Source organism: Hippocampus bargibanti, linkage group LG04 (genome assembly GCF_051943395.1).
Source record: "Hippocampus bargibanti isolate YZ-2025 linkage group LG04, ASM5194339v1, whole genome shotgun sequence".
Lineage (NCBI taxonomy): Eukaryota > Metazoa > Chordata > Actinopteri > Syngnathiformes > Syngnathidae > Hippocampus > Hippocampus bargibanti.
In genome coordinates this window covers 7,551,395-7,572,500 of record NC_142737.1, presented here as the reverse complement: position 1 = coordinate 7,572,500, position 21,106 = coordinate 7,551,395, and the positions used below count along the sequence as shown (strand labels likewise).

The following is a 21,106-nucleotide window of genomic DNA, read 5'->3' as shown; positions in this document are numbered from 1 at the left end:
ATGTGTTTGTGTGCGTGTTTGTGCATGTATGTGTGTGTGTGTGTGTGTGTGTGTGTGTGTGTGTGTGTGTGTGTGTGTGTGTGTGTGTGTGTGTGTGTGTGTGTGTGTGTGTGTGTGTGAGAGAGAGAGAGTATAAAAAGAGAAAACGCAGGTTCGAGCTAATAATTCACACGGTGACTAATGGAGACAAAGTAAGTATGAGGGCCCACCATATGTCATTAGTCCATTCCATGCTAATGGAGATATACCGAGGTCATGGACAGGGTGCTTTGGTTAAAAAAAAGACGATATGCCTGCAAGAGCAAGGACCATTTGGCTTTTAACGACAAAAATACATTTACAATGAAGTCAATGAATAATATATAAATCCTAAACTAAGCTAAAGGCGTTTCAAGCTAACTAATGACAATGACAAAAAAAAAAGAAAAATAAACAACCGTGAGAAATAAAACAAGAGTGAAATAGAATGTATAGTCAATGTAGAAAACACTGGTGGTGGTAGGCCTTCTTTGCAGGCCCAAACATATCAGAATCACAGACTAATGTGATTTATAATTCCTCCAAAAATTATTATTAAATAATTCCAAATTGTATTTAACTGCTTTTCCTGTGTTGTGCCACCTCCAGGTGTGTGTTTTCGTATTTAAGCATTTAACCAATCACTTTTCAGCCATCATTTGTTGCCAGGGTCAGAAATCTACCTGGAAGTCTTCACAAGCATTTCTGCAGGCCCTGGAGCATCAAAATCAATGTCCATGAAACTGTTGCTTTAACCAATCAGAGTTCGAGTTGGCAACCTAAGGCCTGGTAGAAGCCACTGGAAACGTCAGTTTTCTCAAACTCTGAATGGCTAGTCACATGATTGACGAATCACGAGTCAATCATAGAATCACTAGCCACTAGTGAAGAGCATACTGGCCAGAGCTAGCACACTGTATCTGTAGCGAGCAGCATTAGCAAATATATTTTGTACTGATTTAATAGCGGTCAATTTTTTTCCTGGCTAATGGCACCCTATAGTGGACTTGTAGTAAATCACACCTCCCTTGTTTCAGTCTGGATTGATTCAGGCATAGCACTATTGAAGGCCTAGCGATGAAATCCACAGCCCGCCTCTGCAAATAATGGGTACTGGTACTTTAATTTGACTTTTTAAACTTGAATAAAATGGGTTGCTTGTGTAATTTCTAAAATAATGATTATTTTCTAAAAACAACAACGTTCATCCATTTCACATTGAATGTCGTATATTCAGTTCAACAGGGTAGGTTGACCATGACGAGCTGAATACTTCGTTCTGTTTTTATTCAAATTGAACACAACGATGGTAGTTCATTGGACTTTCACTTTCATTCCATTTATTAATTGATAATTGAAATTGAAAAGAAATGAAAGCGAGCCTAAAAAGCTTTTAGAAATGTAAGATTATTGCTGTTTATCAATACACAATGAAAGGCAACTACAGTATTGCCATGCCGTACTTCGAAACACAATTGTACAAAACAAAATTAATGCAATGACCTGGTTTATAATTTACAATCTGTAATCCAAAATACCGTAGGCGGGGTGTGGGGGGGGATTTGTAGAATAATATAAATTAGTCTAGCGGTCTGAACAGTGATCTTGGATATTAATGACAAGCAAAATAAAGAAACAACAACCTTATGGCCTAACCTAATGGTTCGTTTTTTTCCCCTATAGCATCAATAATGGATGTAGTGAACTCAGATATATTTCCCCACATCTGTGTGTCGTAATTTACTGTCGGTACATTTAAAAGTTGAAAACAGAAAAATGTGGAGTGATTCTCAGATGATGATGTGGTATGCTTTGAATTTTGCGTGTTTTTATGGTTCCGTGTGTATAACTTAAATCCACCGTACGCATCCATGCTCTCAACATGCCTCCTCTTTTTGTGGGTATGTATTTTTATGTAAATGTTAGTAAATAATAATAAAAAGAAAGACAATTTGGAATTATTTAATAAGAATTAATGGACAAAATATAATTAATACCAGTCTGTGATTCAGATATTTTTAGGCCAGCAAAGAAGTCTTTGCAGGTGTTGACGGTCCGCCACTGGTCATTTGGGAAAAAACGTCAAAATGATAGAAAATGAATGGACAAGTCTTAACATTTTGACAAGTTGAAACAAAACATACCCGACCAGATGAAGGATGCAAATAGGACTGTATTTTCCGGTGTAAAAGGTGCACTGGAGTATATTAAATCTAGCTGTCTAGCTAGCTGTCTAGCTAGCTGTCTAGTTATTAGTTAGGCTATCTGGCTAGCTAGCTATTAGCTATCTATTGGGTGGCTGGCTCGCTATTTTGCTAGCTATATATTAGTCCTGTATCTATCTGGCTGGCTAGCTATCTAGCTTGCTATCTGTTGGCTATCTATTAGCTGGCTGGCTGGCTATCTATTAGCTGTGTGTCTGTCTAGCTGACTGGCTATCTAGCTTGCTATCTGTTGGCTATCTATTAACTGGCTAGCTAGATTTCTATCTATTTGAGTTACTTTCAGGTTGAGTGAACGCTGGTGCGTGTTGCTGCCGCTACTCACCTACAGAAAAACAGGTCCTGTGACTGTAAAGTGACCTTGAGAGTTTTGAAAGGCGCTTATAAATTAAATGTATTATTATTATTATTATTATTATTATTATTATTATTATTATTATTATTATTATTATTGTTATATATATTATTATTGAAAGCAGTTTACAAATGAAATCATCAACAGCCAGGTTAGTAAGCAGTTAATGACTTTTTGAAGGAAATGAAACACAATTTATCATGCGCCAAGGACAAAAGACAAAATCAAAGTAATTGGAAGCCATCAATAACATGTACATGTGAGTATTTCGTGTTCAACATATGCATGTTTTCATCTAACATGGAGGTCGATAATTATCTTGTGTCAAAACTCCATCTGGGGGTTGGGCGGGTAGCATTTCTCGTTCAAGGTCTGCCGTTGCTGAGAAACAGGAAGTGACCAGCTGGCACGCCGTACGCAACAACGGGCACGGTTCGCCAAGGCTGTCCAGCAAGAAGACAGCATGAAGGCGGCTTTACCTCCATCTGCCTGCATAACTCGTCACGTTCCACAAATACGTTCGGTTTGAAAAATGAGAACTAAATAAGGATGTTGAACACGCGGTGGCGTGATCGAAGAATTCCGTCTTCGTGTGGAATTGCCACGCTAGCCGGTTTTGGCAAGGCAGCAGATGCACGGTTCATTGGTGGAATGCTGTCAAAATACTGTAAAATGACTTCAGTTGTGGCCAATGTGAAGAAATGGCGGGCATGTGGGATGGAGGGCGGATAGGAAAGTGGGAGTAGGGGGTGCAGGGAAACATGAGAAGTAGATAAGTGGGAAGAATAGAAGCTTGGCTAAGAAGAAAAAAAGCACATCAGTCAGAGCATCAGTGGTTGCGGTAAATTACAATACAGTGATACCTTGGCTTACGAACTTCACTGGTTCTCAGACAGAGTATGTAAGGCGAAAACTGTGTATCCCCAAAATTAATTTCCCATAGGAAACCATTAAAATGAGAATAATCCGCTCCCAGGTCCCGATAAAACAATTTTCTACTTTCTAATTTTCTAAGCCTTACAACTACACAAAATATACCTTATTTTATGTGTAAATAAATGTGCTGCAGTATTATAGTTTGTTGTTTTATTTACCTTTGTGATGCTCCTTGATGGCTAGATGGAATGGAGTGGCCTGTTTCATCAGCATTAAACACTTGATGAGGAACGTAGCATTCTTCTTTCACCATCTTGAGGAATGATCCCTTGGAGGTGCTTTCTCTGCGATAATTTTACCTTTTTCCTCATCAATTGTGTTCTGTTCAGCTGTGTTGATAGCTTTTTGCATCAAGTGTACAGATTGCTTGTGCGGGTTATTTGTGGAGCCTGATTGATGGGATATTTTAACCTTCCAGTCTCCACTCTGATTTTGAACGATCAAAGTTGAAACGAGTCCAAACTTCATTGTTTTCTATCCATTTTCTCACCATTTCACTTTTGTTTTTTTGTTTCAAGCTCTTTCGTCTCCGTTTCGTGTGCGTGTGTGTGTGTGTTTTCTCACTCTCTGTAGTCTGCCTGTCTCTTTAATGTTTAACCCCTCCCCCCCTCAGTGCTGCGTTCTTCACCGAAGACTGGGGGCGGGGAATAGAGGACAAAACAGTCGGTCACCATTTTCTTGTTAGGAGAACGGGCTCTTTCGCAAACGACACATCACTCATTGTGGCAGCTCCGTGTGTGTCCCGAAAAATAGTTTGTATGCCAAGGTAAAATTTTCATAAATATAACGTTTGTAAACTGAAAAGTTCAGAAGCCAAGGGGTTCGTAAACCGAGGTATCACTGTAAATGTGCCACGTTTGCGGAATGAGAGACAGACAGAACATACCAACCTGCCGATCTAACCGATCATTCTACCGAGCTACCCAATTAAAATTTTACAGCACATTCTCTGTAGTATCTTCTTTTGCAGAGACGAGCTATAATCTCATTGATCGATGATCAAATTCCAAGCATTCACCGGCCGATCGTGCATAAAATGCGAAACTTTCCGCCGAGTCCCTCGATATAAAGTCTACCAATGATGCGTCAAATGACAAAGCACATTTTTAAATCCAAATCAAGGAATACCAAACAAGAAAAAGGCACTGAGTTCTTTAAATGAGCACAATGTACCAAAGGAGCTTAAGCATCCCCCCGAGCGAGCTCGCGAGCGATGGTGCGTTGCCCATCCGAGCGTGCTATTAATCCACTTTTATTAACATAACATCAAGCCTTGCTCGATGCTTATTGAATCTAAATTTTCATTGAATTATATCTCGATTTATCATCCATACATCAACGCCTGGGATGTATCCACAGGTTAGCCAACGAGTGTCTGACAGGGTGAATAATAAATGACGAGCAGGTGCGTGACGATGCCCGTAATGAATGCTGAAGGATGACGAGTAAGAATCGGTGGATGGCGGAACAAGAAGAAGAAAAAAAACACGATAAAAGACAGCGATGATGATTATACAGCATGCTGGCTGTCATCTTTTACTATTGCCTTTATTTTTGTTTGTCACATCCACATATCTCCATTAGGTGTGCATAATAAGATGTGCAATTAAGATGGCACAAGTGAAGAAAGGCACAGATCTAATGTGATTCAATAAAGGTGGGGGTGCAAAAGTCTGCCTTTACAGAAATAGCACTGTTCAGTCTTGATTGGCACTGTTTTAGAGGTAATAATTCAACAGTTTGTGTCGTTTTGAGAAGGCCTGTTATATTTTTTATGGGATTTTTCAGTACAGGTATTTCTGGGGGTGCCGTTAAAGCTCTGGTCAGACCTCTGGTAATTTTTTTCACTTCCACGAGGGGGCGGCATTTGCCTTTTGTCCATGTTAGCGCTTTGTTACAGCTTCAGCTGTTGTTAAAGCGATATATAAATCAATACGCATGTATTGTATTGTATTTTGTACAGCCACCGTCATTTCAAGCTCATATACCCCCAGACTCATAATTTAGGAATTGTTATGTATTATATTTATAATAATTATACTTTTTTTCTGATGAAAATAGAGAGTCTAAGGTTTCTACAGCTGTATTGAATGTTTATGTAGTCCTAAAACTCAATATTATGTGGGTCCTGCAATTTGAGTGAAAATGACAAAAACCCTGGCACTGGAGTGGACAAATTTTTTTTTGCACACCGTCTGGCAGTGAATGAGTTAGGCCAGTGGATATTCACATTTTTTATTGTTTAAATATATAATTGTAACTCTTTTTTTTCTAGTTATTTTTTTCAACAGAAAACTGTTTGAAAGGTTAAAACGGCAGTGGTGAAATAGTTTTAAAAAATAATATGAAACTGCTATGTCAAGGATTTTCGGCAAGTTAGGACATATCCAATCTGATACTTGACCGTATGCTTGAAAACACCGTCTGTTGTTGTTTTAAAGAACAACCGACGTCACTTTTTTGTTTTTAAACTGACATCAGAAAAACGTTTTATAGCATCTAAAATACCCAAAACAGGCAGTATGATATTTTTAGTCAAATGCAAAACACCAATAAAAATGACTTAAAGTGTCAAAAATCTGAAAAAAATTGAGTTGCGAATTGGGCATTTTCAGAAAGTCCCGCCCCAAGGAATGAAAGCAAAGCGAGACTTGAACCGCGATGATCTACGGCTTAGCGGTGTCTACAAAAGCACATAGTTTTGTTTCCTTTTAAATCATGATGTGACAGGACAATCTCAAAGCACCAAATAGAACATTCCTTCTAGCGTGTGTGTGTGTTTGTGTGTCTTTGCCGCTGTGAGTGCGACTGACAGCTGAATCAGTGGAAACATCAAGCTGGGCTCACTTCCTGACTTGGCTTGGTTACCCGCAAACACAACCGGGACAGTAAATGATGCACAAAGTACCAGCAGGATACACTGTGAACTGCACAGCAGCAACAGCAGAGCTTTGTCCGGCGTGGAAGATTATATAAGACGACAGGAGGGATATTTGGAATTCTGTGATGGGAACATGAGCCGAATTGTGACTCAAATTGACACAAAGACAGAATAAAACCCTTTGAAAAAAAAAGTAAAGCTGCAAATGCCTTAGGCGACATAAGAGGATAGTTGCCATTTCATGGAGGATGTCGCAAGATATTTGGAAAATACAATTTAGAGGTAGATTCTGGGAAAGGATTGGGCGGGTGGGGACTGTTGTAGTGTGTCTCAAACAGAAGAACGATACATATAGCTGAAAAAAATATATAGAATGTGCTATATTAGTTAGCTGGATGAATGTTAGCTAACAAGCTACTTGCTGGTTGAAGGAAAACATGAGTAAATCGTAACCCTTTCTGATTTTTGGGAAGGGTGGACACTTATTGTGACCTAAAGTGTTACACAATCTATTATAAAAAAAAAAACTATGTACATGAAATAAATAAACAAATAAATAAATAAATAAAACACAGCTGAAAAAAATGTAGAATGTGCTACATTAGTTAGTTGGATGAATGTTAGCTAACAAGCTACTTGTTGGTTGAAGGAAAACATGAGTAGACCGTAACCCTTTCTGATTTTTGGGAAGGGTGGACACTTATTGTGACCTAAACGGTGACAAAATATATTATAAAAAACTATGTACATGAATAAATAAATAAATAAATAAATAAATAAATAAAAAAATAAATAAATAAATAAAACACAGCTGAAAAAAATGTAGAATGTGCTACATTAGTTAGATGGATGAATGTTAGCTAACAAGCTACTTGCTGGTTGAAGGAAAACATGTTTAGATCGTAACCCTTTCTGATTTTTGGGAAGGGTGGACACTTATTGTGACCTAAAGTGTGACACAATCTATTATAAAAAAACTATGTACATGAAATAAATAAATAAAACACAGCTGAAAAAAATGTAGAATGTGCTACATTAGTTAGATGGATGAATGTTAGCTAACAAGCTACTTGCTGGTTGAAGGAAAACATGTTTAGATCGTAACCCTTTCTGATTTTTGGGAAGGGTGGACACTTATTGTGACCTAAAGTGTGACACAATCTATTATAAAAAAAACTATGTACATGAAATAAATAAATAAATAAATAAATAAATAAATAAAACACAGCTGAAAAAAATGTAGAATGTGCTACATTAGATGGATGAATGTTAGCTAACATGCTACTTGTTGGTTGAAGGAAAACATGACTAGATCGTAACCCTTTCTGATTTTTGGGAAGGGTGGACACTTATTGTGAGCTAAACTGTGACAAAATATATTATTAAAAAAAAACTACATGAAATAAATAAATAAATAAATCACAGCTGAAACAAATGTAGAATGTGCTACATTAGTTAGTTGGATGAATGTTAGCTAACATGCTAATTGTTGGTTGAAGGAAAACATGAGGAGACCGTAACCCTTTCTGATTTTTGGGAAGGGTGGACACTTATTGTGACCTAAACGGTGACAAAATATGTTATGCAAAAAAACTACATGAAATAAATAAATAAATAAATAAATAAATAAATAAATAAATAAATAAAACAGCTGAAAAAAAATGTAGAATGTTATATATTAGTTAGCTGGATGAATGTTAGCTAACAAGCTACTTGCTGGTTGAAGGAAAACATAAGTAGATCGTAACCCTTTCTGATTTTTGGGAAGGGTGGACACTTATTGTGAGCTAAACTGTGACAAAATATATTATTAAAAAAACTACATGAAATAAATAAATAAATCACAGCTGAAACAAATGTAGAATGTGCTACATTAGTTAGCTGGATGAATGTTAGCTAACAAGCTACTTGCTGGTTGAAGGAAAACATGACTAGACCGTAACCATTTCTAATTTTTGGACAGGGTGGACACTTATTGTGACCTAAACGGTGACAAAATCTATTCTACAAAAAAAAAAAAAAAAAAAAAAAAAAACACACATGAAATAAATAAATAAATAAATAAATAAATGATGTTAATGTGTCGATTTTTTAACAGGCTTTTTGCATGTTCAAGGATAAACATGATAGGCCGGGCATATTTTATATTGGGGCAGATAAAACCGTCCAATTGCAGACCCTCCCCAATTTACGAACGGGATACATTCCGAACGGTCATTCACAAGGTGAATTTGTTCGTAAATTGCTTCAGTGTTATATTTTGTATGGAATGTATGTTTAGGGCTTATATAGGTATGTTTAATCAGAATAAGAATCACAATCACCTTTATTGCCAAGTACGTTGAACACACAAGGAATTTGTTTCCGGTAGAACAAGCTGCACTAGTATCATCATCAAAAAATTGCAAAGAGGCACTATACAGTTCTATTTGGGTTACTGTTTAAAGGGTTAATGGCTTAGGGGACCAAGCTGTTTAAACGTCTGCTGGATTTGGTCTGCATGGATCGGTAGCGCCTGCCTGAGGGGAGTAGCTGGAAAAGGTGGTGGGCAGGGTGCGGAGGGTCCAGTAAGATTTTCCGCGCCCTTGTTTGGATTCTTGCACTGTGCAAGTCCTCGAAAGTGGGCAGGGCAAAAGGTTTATAAAAATATGTTTAAGGTTTGAATAAGTAACCTGTATTGGTTTGTACTGAAAAATAAACATTTAGTAATACAGTAAAGTCTCGTTATATCGATATTCAAGGGAGTCCGAAAAAATATCGATATAACCGGGACTATCGATATATCCGACCCTGTTTGCATGTAATTTTCTCCGTGCGTGCATAGAAATAGTATCGATATAACCGGGACTATCGATATATCCGATATCGATATAACGAGACTTTACTGTATATATGCTCTCTAAAAATATGCACATGTACAACGAGGGAGGATACTACATATGTTACTAAAAAAATGTTTGCATGTACAGTTGTTTGTAACTCAAATGTTTGTAAGTAGGGGAGTGTCTGTACTCCTCAAAACCACAAAGAAAAAATAAATTCATCACCACCAAAAAATAATAAAATAAAATAAAAAAATAAAAATAATTCCAGAGCACTGCAAATGTGTGTTCTACTTCCTGGTTTGAGGAAGATGACCGGTTTGAGTGAACCCTGGCACGAATTGCTGCCGCTGCTCACCCGCAGAAAAAAGAATCTGTGCCTGTAAAGTGTCCTTGAGAGTTTTGTAAGGTACTTAGAAATAAAATGTATTATTATTATTATTATTATTATTATTATTATTATTATTATTATTATTATTATTATTATTATTATTATTACATTGTGGGAATAAACAGCGGGGGAAGATGTATTGAATAAAATTAAAAGGATGAGCTTTTAGAAATTTTCTGATACATTCTCATACAGTGAAAATGTGAATTTGAGTAAATTTATGTCAGTTCTTCTGACAGTTCTTGTCAACATGTAGGTGATTCCTTACCTGAGTTCTCATCCACACGTTCTTCCACCGTGTGATCTTTCTGATGGACCCACTCGCTGTTGCACTTGAAGTAGATCTGCGTGGCAGGCGTGGCCTTGCAATAGAGGTTGACGGGCTTGTTCTTGACGATGTAGCCCTCGTCGGGTTCGAACAGGAAGTGCGGCAACGGCTCGGGCGGGTCGGACGGGAAGGTCTCGGGCAGCTCGCTCAAACTCAGGAAGTCGTCGTCCTCACGTGCTGTTGAGAGAGGGGAAAAATGATTGGAATTTCACCAAATGTGTTGGGGATAATCATGCTTTTTAACTCATTCACTGCCAGATGTGCAAAAATGTGTCCACGCCAGAGCCAGGGTTTTTGTCATTTTCACTCAAATTGCAAGACCCACCGAACATTGAATTTTAGGATTACATAAACATTCAATGCAGCGTAAGAAACCTTAGACCACAGGTGTCAAAGTCAAGGCCTGGGGGCCAAATCTGGCCCACTACATTACTTTATATATAATTCGGCCCGCGGAAGCAAATTAAACTTGTGAAATACCATGATGCTTTCTATAGTTCATAGCATCAGTCATTATTCTTGACTTCAGATTTGAAAACGAGTTATTCATTAATTTGTTGTGCATTCCATATGTAATATGTGTTCATATCAAATTCATAACGGCCCTTGAGAGGAAACCGTAACTACAATCTGGCCCACGCCAAAAATTACTTTGAAACCCTTGCCTTAGACCCTCTTCTTTCATAAGAAAAACAACTGTTAATTCCTAAATGATATGAGTTAAATGAACTTGAAATGAGGGTGGCTGTCCAAAATACAATGAAATACATACATATTGGTTAATATAGCACTTTAACAACAGCTGAAGCTGGAACAAAGCGCTAACATGGACAAAAGGGAAACGCAGCCCCCTTGTGGAATCTGAAAAACACTGACAGAGGTTTGACTAGAACAAACAAAATCAGAACAAATTTGCGAATGCGGCTCCACGTCACATTTTTCAATTCACGAATACATTTGGGAATGGCAGAAAATGAGTTAAAATGGGGCCCATTCCATCCATCCAACAGCTTCTTCCCCCAAGCCATTAACTCTTTGAACTCTTCAACAGTAGCCAAAATGGAACTGTATAGTGCCACTTAGCAGTTTTCTTGACGACGATACTAGTGCAGCGTGTTCTACCGGAAACAAATTCCTTGTGTGTTCTACATACTTGGCAATAAAGATGATTCTGATTCTGATTCTGATCTCGTCAATTCTTCTCCCTCTCGTCCAGTCTTCTTACTCTTGCTTCTTCTTTCCATCCAACTCCTCCTTTGCTATCCTGATTCTACACCTCCATCCTACCCCTCCCTCTTATGTCATTTTTCCTCCATTTTACTCCTCTCATACTTGCCAATGGAAAAAATGATGACCGTTGAGAAGCCAAACAAAATCTCTCCTCCTCATTCCAATTGTGTTTTCGTCCATTTTTTTCAGTCTGTATTTGGGTTCCTCCAACCTGTTTATTATCCTCCATCTGAACCCCCCTCCCCAACCAAATGTATTAATTTCCCTCGCTTCTGATCCTTCTTCCCCACTCAACCTTCTCCACCACCGGCCCTTCCACTTCCCGCTTAATCTCTTTCAATCTCCTTGCCTTCATTTTATCACTTGACCTCCTCTTTCTTTTCACTTTTCTTCCCCTCCTCTTGTGCATTTTAACCTTTCCTATAATTTACCCCCACAAATAAATTGTGAAAAAAGATCTCCGCCAAGTATTTCACCCCTTCTGCGTCCTTTTCCTTCAACCACTAGCGACCCACCCCGCCCCCAATCGATAGCTTGTCAAGGTCACCAATGCAGAGAGGATTACAAGTGTAGGTGGACATGTCGACCACAACAGATCCACCACGCTCAACCTAATACACAGCCATTTCCACCCCCCCCCCCCCCCCCCACCTTTCCTGAGCTTGTTTGTATTAGTTTGTATTTCACAACACACACAGGTGATCTTTAATTTAGTGTATGTTCTTATCTTGGGCAAATGGCGGTAGTAGCTGCGGGCTCGGAGCTGTAAAAGCAGCTTAGGTAAAACAACAGCAGAAAAAAATAATGAGAACTGAGTAGGCCGCTTCCAGTTTGATATCAACGTGCTGACAGTCTCTCTAATTAGTTCTGTGACAGGTGAGACATTTAGGTGGCGTAATTCCATTATCTCGCAGAAAGAAAAAAAAAGGTCACCCTTGGATTTATTTTGCCGCTGTGTCACATTCTAAGGATTTTTTGCTCGGTCGTCAGCAGCGACTGAAATTGTCATCTAAGACCTTGATGACATTTACTGAAAATGACATGAAACGTGATGACAAAGCTTTCCACTATTTCACGATAGCATCGGATGAAAACTTTTTGTTCAAAGCGTAAATGACGATTTGTTTCAGTTTCTACTGCGATTGACTGGCGACCAGTCCTGGGTGTTGTATGCCTTTCACCAACGTTTATATAAACGTTATATATAACGCTTGAGAAAATGAACACATAATAACGTGTAAGTTATATAAAATTATCAGATCACGAAATAATGACAAAATGATTCACAAAAACAGTTTATTACTTATTATGATTTTCAAAATTTCAATCAATTTCAAAATAAACTGTCCAAAATATCAAGGTCATAGGTCATGCCTATTTTAAGAACTCTTTTGGAATCTACCTTAGGTGATTTGTTGAAAATCTCAATGTTTAGCTCCTTGGAGGCAACTTGTAGCATCTTAGTGTCAAGGAACTACAGTGATGTGAGTTGAGAAGCTTCGTGAATGCATACGTAATGCCTCAACAACATCCTGCGGTGCTATTCATTAACCCATTCACTGCCATTCCCTATTTTTCGGTATTTGAAAATACAACGTGGAGCGCCATTCCCGAATTTGTTCGGGTTTTGGTTTTTCTTGCGCGGGGAGCGGTGCTCAATAAAGTGCTGGTCAGACCTCTGATAATGTTTTCCCCTCCGCTGTTGTTAAAGCGCTATATAAACAAATATGTAGGTGCATTGTATTTTGTACAGCCACTCCCATTTTAAGCTGATATAACTCCAAATCCATATAATTTAGGAATTAAATCTTTTTTCGGATGAAAGAATAGAGTCTAAGGTTTCTTACGCTCCATTGAATGTTTATGTTGTCCTAAAACTCAATATTCTGTGGGTCCAGCATTTTGAGTGAAAATGACAAAAAAACTGGGACTGGAGTGGACACATTTTTGCACATCTGGCAGTGAATGAGTGAAAAGAATCCACCAACATCCGAACAGTTGCAGTCACATTTTCTCTCTCATGTATTTGTTTATATAATTCCACACTTGACGGTTGGAGTGGGCGTATACTTCATCGTCTCACAAATAACATTCCCATCATATGTCACCATTAATGTCAGTTACACATGAAGGAAAAGCGTACAATTATGACAACAGGGTATGGTTGATTTTTCCACCATTCCTGGCAGTTCTGCCGCTGTTCGCCCTGCTAGCCCCAATGAATACACATCGCTATCTTCATCAGTCATTCAGCGCTGGGGAGCTCATTGCTCCACATGGCAGCTGTAAATTATTGATTGGTGAAGGAAACATGATAACCCAAGAACTGGGCGGGGAGGAATAAGGAATGGGTAAAGGAATTGATACACCATTCCCTTTGTCTTTGGACACATGTGGTCCCCCTCCTTCAACTTCCTTTTTAACGCCTCACTCCCAAGCCGTCAATCCTCCATTTGTTTATCTGGCGGCTGATGACCCCCGCCCACTCCACCAACCGAGTGAATTACGCACCCTCACAGAACAGTTTATAAACGTCTGGCCTGAATGCTCTCATCAAAAATGAATGGCTCAGGCCGAACAATATCCCCGGTGCGATTTATTGTACCTTGTAAATATGGCACGACGGGGCAACCCAAAACCTCCATTTACCCCTTCGCTCGTGGCGGAACATTACCAATAAATATCGGGAACACCTATTGAGGATGAATTCATCAAGCCGTTGCTGGTCACATTTGAGCATGTCTGACAACTGGCAACGGTTGGAACAATGATGAAACCGGCAGCAGAACGGACTGCACAATGTCTCACAAGCTACTTACTCAAGACCTGCAGAGTGCAGAGAGACATACTGTAAGACGGATGTCATGACAAACAAACACTCCTAAAACTGATGTAAAACATATTGACATACTTTAACTTGATGGATTTTCTCCTTGACATTCAATGATGCAGACACAGACACCACCCGCCAGACTCATAAAGCATTTGGGGAGACCCCAAAGAACCGATTGATCAATAATAATGTACGTCCAACAACCATCATTCTGAGGTATTACCAAAAGAGAACTTGCGTACAGCGAACCTAAATGGACCTATTGGCATCTTACTGAATCTATAATTCCTCAAGAGGAAGTGTGAACTGATGTACAGGCAACGGATCTACAACCTCTTGAATTATGTTCTCCGGCAGACTGCCGACCAAACTATTCTGACACACCCAACAAGCAATAAACTGTAAGTAATTCTTGCTGACAGTGCGTACTCTTGAAAAAAATATTGATCTACCCCAAACAGATGTACAGTAGATGAAAGAAATATCTACTGACATACTCCTTAAGTGCCACCTGACATCAAGCCAATTGACATCAAGCACATTGATCTACAGTCTACTGACATACTATGACCTACCGTGCCAAATACCGACACACGCTATTCAAGATATACTACCTGACATCCGACATATTTAAATCAAGCCTACTGACATATTGTCTAAATGATCGACACACTTTAAAATGAAAACAGAGATACCGACTACCAAAGGACTTCTTCAAATGACGTGCGATTGACATTGTCTTTGGACGCACTTTGCTAGCGATAGCGCTTTCTTCTGCTCACTATTAAGCAAATGACATTCAATTAGCCATTTAAGGTCAATGTTGACTTTCAATAAATCTACTGCAAGTAATAGGATGTCGTAACGGATGTCATGCTAGCAAAGGTACTGCGTCAGTTAGCTACCCCCGATCAACTTTTAACCCGAACTGGAGGACTTATTGTTCTACATACAGGCAGCATACATGTAATTGACCATGACCAGATCAACCATGACAAGTTGGTGAACACAGTCTAGAACATTTTAATTTAGGGACATTTCCGGGGTTGGCTATACGCGGATGCTAGCAGTTGGTTGATAGTGATGAATTCCAAACAGCTATACACCCTGATGGGAAAGAAAGCAGTTCATATCCAAATAAGGTCAAAATGCCACATGCTCGACAGTATGTACGTGCCTTTCCATCGAGTTTTCACACAGGGTGGGGAGCAGGACCTTGCTTTCCTACTAAGTGACGCCGCAAGATAGATATCGGGGCGCGGGAGTCGTTCAAGTCGTGAGATCATAGCTCTTAACATCTTATCAGCAACAGCTGCAAAAACATATCGGGTAGGCGCAAAGGCGTGTTGTTTGCCATACATAGGCATGCTTAAGACAAACGGGCCTGTCACTGTTATCCGGTATCGCTAAAACATACTTATACGAACGCGGCTGCCGTGATCCCTTTCTTATCGCAGAAGACATTGTAACATGAACAGTGATTCGAGTGAACAAGAATCCTCAGTTTCAAAGAACATTTTGAGGGGTATCGTCCTACGTGACATCTGTCGATATGCATTACCTCAAGGAATCTCACAAGAGCTCAATTTAGCAAGCTATGCAGGAATTTGGCTTTTATTTATTTATTTATGTATTTTGGAGGGAGTGATGCTTACAAAGGAGATGTACCATGAAACGGTTTCAGCACGTAGCGTCTTAAACTAAGCTCAACACAACTACAAACTGATCCTATCAGTGTGTTCAATATCAATGGGATTTTCCATATTGGATTCGAATTACGCAAATTCAGGTTCACAGTTCGAGTCTTGGATGACCAGAAACCCGCCCCCTTTTGCACTGGGTGAGTATTCGATTTGGAAACATGATCTGAAACGGCATGTTGTGAGATCTCGGCGTTAAGCTAGCTCATCATTTGCTTGAGTATCAACATCTAATTATAAACATTTGATCTGCAGGTGGCCAGATGTCTTCTTTTTGGGATGTAAAAAAATGACCAGGATGATAAATTTAGGTTTGACTCTTCAGGCACTGGTAGACTATTTTCACTGACTGTTCGTGAGATCACGCTACGTTTCAATCATTTACAGTAAAGTCTCGTTATATCGATATTCTCGGGAGTCGGAAAAAATATCGATATAACCGGACTATCGATATATCCAATCCTGCGGCATGTAAATGTTCTCCTTGCGTTCATAGAAATAGTATCGTAATAAGCAGTACTATCGATATAACCGATATCGATATCACCGATATCGATATAACGAGACTTTACTGTATATGGCATCAAATGTCAGTTATGACGTCACTCACTTCCTTTATACTACTTGGATAACCCCATCACCTCTACCCTCCCCACCCACTTTAGCACTCTGAATCTAAAATGTCTTCACTCCTTGAAATTTTAGGTTGGAGGCTTAAGCCATTTTGAATTTAAATGCTTTCCTGATCTGGTTTTCACATATTCAGGGAGGTTTCGGTTACCTACTTTCACCCAAGGCTCGATGACAACTCTCTAGTCTCAAGTCTCTAGATGTATAAAAATATAATCATATATGATCATTAGCATCATTTTAGGATACCAAGGCTAATTTTATGATGAATTTATCATATCTTGTAACAAGGCAGTGTTATTAAATACTTGTGAGAGAGTCTCGTTTACATTACTGTTGTTGTTTTTTTATGTTTTGGTTGCTTTTCTAGATGTGTTTCAAGCCCAAGAACAAATCACATTCAAAGCGTGCAATCAGTCTTCTATGTGCATTCACAAGCGCTAATGAAATCAATGCAAGGAAAATTGCTTCCAGGAAGTTTTCATGTTCTTTTGTACTTTGAAGTTCCGCATGTTTTTTCCTGTCTGGCAACAAACTAGCGACTTTTTAAAGGAAAGACAGATTTTTGCATCGTCGCTCGATCAGTGACAAAATGAGAGACGATGCGGTGTTGAATAATATCCAACATCAACTAAAATCCTGGATTTTGTTTTTCCAATAAGAAGGCAGAACTTCTGAAAGTGTAATCCCTTATTTTTGTTGTCTTGAACTCATTCACTGCCACTCACGGATTTATTCGGGAATTGAAAAAAAAATGACGTAGAATTTGTTCGGGTATTGTTTTTAATGCGTGGGTGCCGATAAAGCACTGGCCATGGCCTCTGAAAATTTTTCGATTCCACGACGAGGCAGCATTTCCTTGTTTTCCGTATTAGCGCTTTGTTCCAACTTCAACTGTTGTTATAAAGCGCTACATAAACCAATATGTATGTATTGGATTGTATTTTGAACAGCTGACCTCATTTCAAGATCATATAACTCCAGACCGATATAATTTAGGAATTAACTATTTTCTTCTGATGAAAGAAGCGGTTCTAAGATTTCTAACGCTTTATTGAATGTTTATGTAGTCCAAAAACACAACATTATTTGGGAATTCAAGTGACAATGACAAAAACCCTGGGACTGGAGTGGACACGTTATTGCACATCTGGAAGTGAATGAGTTCATTTCTTTATTTACTTATTTTTGGTAGATGATTTATTAGGGGAAGGTAACATGCTTACCATGTACTCAAATTGTCAACGTTATTTTAATTCGAATATTCTATCCTCATACCTGTGAACACTCACATTGAAAATGTTATCAGACTATCTTATGTTTGTGTTGCGTTAATAAGAAAAATCCTGTGAGGATGATCCATCGTCTCAGAAGCATTTCATGTTAAAATGCTGGATTAGAACCAGTATATCCCCACCCCCCCCCCCCTCCACGCACACACAAACTGAAACGCACACAGTTCATACATTCACACACAGAAAATAAAAGCGTCAGCCTGGGTCGGCTAGCCATGACGGTCAAATGCCAGAAGAGCAAAAACGGCAGTGGCAGCAACCTTTGCTCGTCATGGTGCATGAATCACTCCGGCAGGATTGGAGGGCTTCTTCAAAAGCAATTAATAGTAGCGGGATGTAAAAGTGAGCACCTTTATGGGAATGGACACTGACGGCTGCCTTATGTCTGTGGCTCTCATCGACCATGACATGCTGGGCTCTGTGTGTGGTGCCTCCAAATAGATTTATAAGGGCCACATGGTCTGAACCAAGAGTTTAAAAGAGACATAAGGAGACAAGGTATTAAGACGCATGTCGTGTTAAATCGTTTGTCATGCCCATTGGCTGCGCCCCCTCTGCCCTCATTTAAGAAAAAAATCACTTCCTGGGTTTTATTCATTTTGTTTGATCAGGAGGTGACTCAAAGTTCAATAGAAGGAAGCACATCCTCTGATGTTGAATCTAATCTCATTGTGGTTTGTGAAGGGGAGATTTGGAAAGTCCATTGGAAAGCGTTCAAACAGAAAAAAAATATTTTCTTGTTTTATTTCGCAATGGATTCAATTTATGGTGAACTTTTATTTAGGGTACGTTCCAGACCACGATTATACATCTTCGACATCCAGAGATCATTTCAAAAACGTAACTGACTACATCTCCTCTTCTTCTTTTCCTTTCGGCTTTTCCCTTCGAGGGGTCGCCACAGCGGATCAGTGTCCTCCATTTTCAGAGGTTTGATCCGCATGTTTGTTTTGGCCAAGTAACTGACTACATCTAAAAATAAATAAATAAATAAATAAATAAATAAATAAATAAATAAATAAAACACGAAAAATACAAAATGTACCGTATTTTCCGGTGTATAAGGCACACCGGAGTATAAGGCACACCCCCAATGAATGTTGTATTTTCAAACTTTTTCCATATATAAGGCGCACCAGACTATAAGGTGCACCTTAAATGAATGAAAAATGTTTTCTAAATATAATATATAAATATCTAGACATCTTCCAAATACAGTAAAGTCTCGTTATATCGATATCGGTTATATCGATAGTACTGTTTATTACAATACTATTTCTATGAACGCAAGGAGAAAATTTACATACCGCAGGATCGGATATATCCCCATCCCTCTTCAATTGCTGCTGTGGACTGCAAATTTCCCCATTGCGGGACGAATAAAGGTATTCTGATTCTGATTCTGATTCTGATTCTGATATCGATATTTTTTCCGACTCCCGAGAATATCGATATAACGAGTGTTGTGTAAAAAGGATATCACATGTTGAACTTGGCTTTACATGCAGTACAGACTTGAAAGGGTTAATCCGATCAGCCGGTGAGTGGGTGTGGCTGTGGAGATAAATGCTGCCTGAACCAGGTGGCTCTTGTTAGCCAAGGGAGACACACTGCCGGTTTATGACCTACTTCACTGCTCGTCTACCAAACAAAAAAGAACCAATGTATTCAAAACTCAATCAACAATAAATAACGAGAGTGACTTGAGTTGTATCAGTGTGTCTCTCTGGGATCCCTTTCGGTGGGAAAACGTTGGAAACGTAAATTGACCGAACAATGAGACTTTACTGTACAAGGCACACCACATTATACGGCTCTACAGTTGAGGCTGGGGTCACGCACGACTTCTTCTTCGCTGAGAGCAATTGCGAGGCCTGTTGTGGTTCAATATTACTTCATGTATAAGGCACAGGGTCATCTTTTGAAGAAAATCAAGACTACATTCCATACAAAATATATTACTGAAGCAACTTCCGAACAAATTCACCTTACAAACGACTGCTGGGAATGCGCTACAATAGAGGCTGGGGTTACGCACTACTACTTCTACGGGGGGGAAAATTGAGTTACTTGCTTGAGTTACAATATTACTTCACATATAAGGCACACCTGCATATAAGGCGGAAGGTCATGTTTAAAAGAAAATCAAAGCTTTTTGGTACACCTTATACACCGGAAGATACGGTCGACAAAATATGGCCTCTTGAAAGGCAATTTGTGGGATATTAACGCTGCAAACTCATAGTTCTTCAATTATTTTCTATTACGACCACCTTGGAAGTCAACCACCCCCCTCCCAGTTGCAACCGAATGGTACAACCCAAAGTTGTTCAATTTCAGCGCTTACACTGTTTATACAATCAAGGCAACTGGCTATATGAATATAAGAGCCTCATACATACATGCATGCATACTTCCCGTTATTGCCTCATTATCATTCTGAAGGCCGCGTTGCTTCGAGTTATCGGGTCGGCACGGCGTCAAAGTGCATATTAGTTTTTAAAGCAGCGTGAGTTTTTGTGTGTGGGTGTGCGTGTGCGCGCGTGGAAGGGAATACATGCATTTTTAAACAGACATACTGTAAGCCTATCGAAATGCACGATGATAAAAACACATCGATGCATTAATGCAGATGCTTCCCCATGACCGTATGAGGTCTGAGGGAGGCATATTCTTTTATTTGCCTCATGAAGGCACACAAAGATTTTCTGTGGCAATCATTTCTCTCTTTTTCTTAGTATTCCGGGTATGGCGCTTCCATGTTTGAGAGTGCCTGTCAGTTGGACAAAATAATTGGAGTCATCCAAGCCGTCGCTTTAAATGTGATTGGACTGATCAAATGGGAGCATATTCCCCCTACGATGAATACGCAATTGAAATTTGGAAAGGACAAGAGTGTTATTTTGTATTGGGAGAGACATCTACAACTTACACATTTAATGAGGAAACGTACAACTTTGGAATAATAAGGAAGTGTTCATTTGCGGTGTTGTATGTCTCTCACAATGCAAAATTGAGTTGATTAACACCCCGGCCTTTCGTATCCACCTCATTTTGTTTTATCGGACAATGTCAACTATTTTTTTGGCAAACTTACCAAGGTTGGAGATTTACGTCTGGTCAACTTCAGTGTAAAATGGGCCAATGGCTGACACCATTTTGATTTTAACTCATTCCTTGCTATTCCCGAATTTATTTGGTAATTGAAAAGCATGACACGGAGCGCCATTCCGGAATTTTTTCGGGTTTAGATTTTCTGCAGGGGGTGCGAATCAAGCTCCAGTCAAACCTCTGGCAATGTTTTTCCCTCCCACGAGGGGACGGCATTTGCCTTTTGTACAGCCACCCCCACTTCCATTGCAGATAACTCTAGAGTCAAATAACATAAGATAAACTTTGTTCCAGCTTTAGCTGTTGTTAAAATGCTTTATAAACCAATATGCATGTGTTGCATTGTAATTTGGA

The 21,106-nt window shown here is 39.1% G+C and overlaps 1 protein-coding gene across 1 annotated transcript in view; it reads right to left on the bottom strand.

Moving 5' to 3' along the window:
• The window catches only part of LOC148898860 (netrin receptor UNC5C-like), a 215,406-nt gene that overhangs the window by 100,077 nt on the left and 94,223 nt on the right, over nucleotides 1-21,106 (bottom strand). The window contains exon 2 of the mRNA XM_088993796.1: nucleotides 9,894-10,130. Coding sequence (XP_088849922.1) covers nucleotides 9,894-10,130 — 237 coding nt within the window. The remainder of the gene's footprint in view (nucleotides 1-9,893; nucleotides 10,131-21,106) is intronic.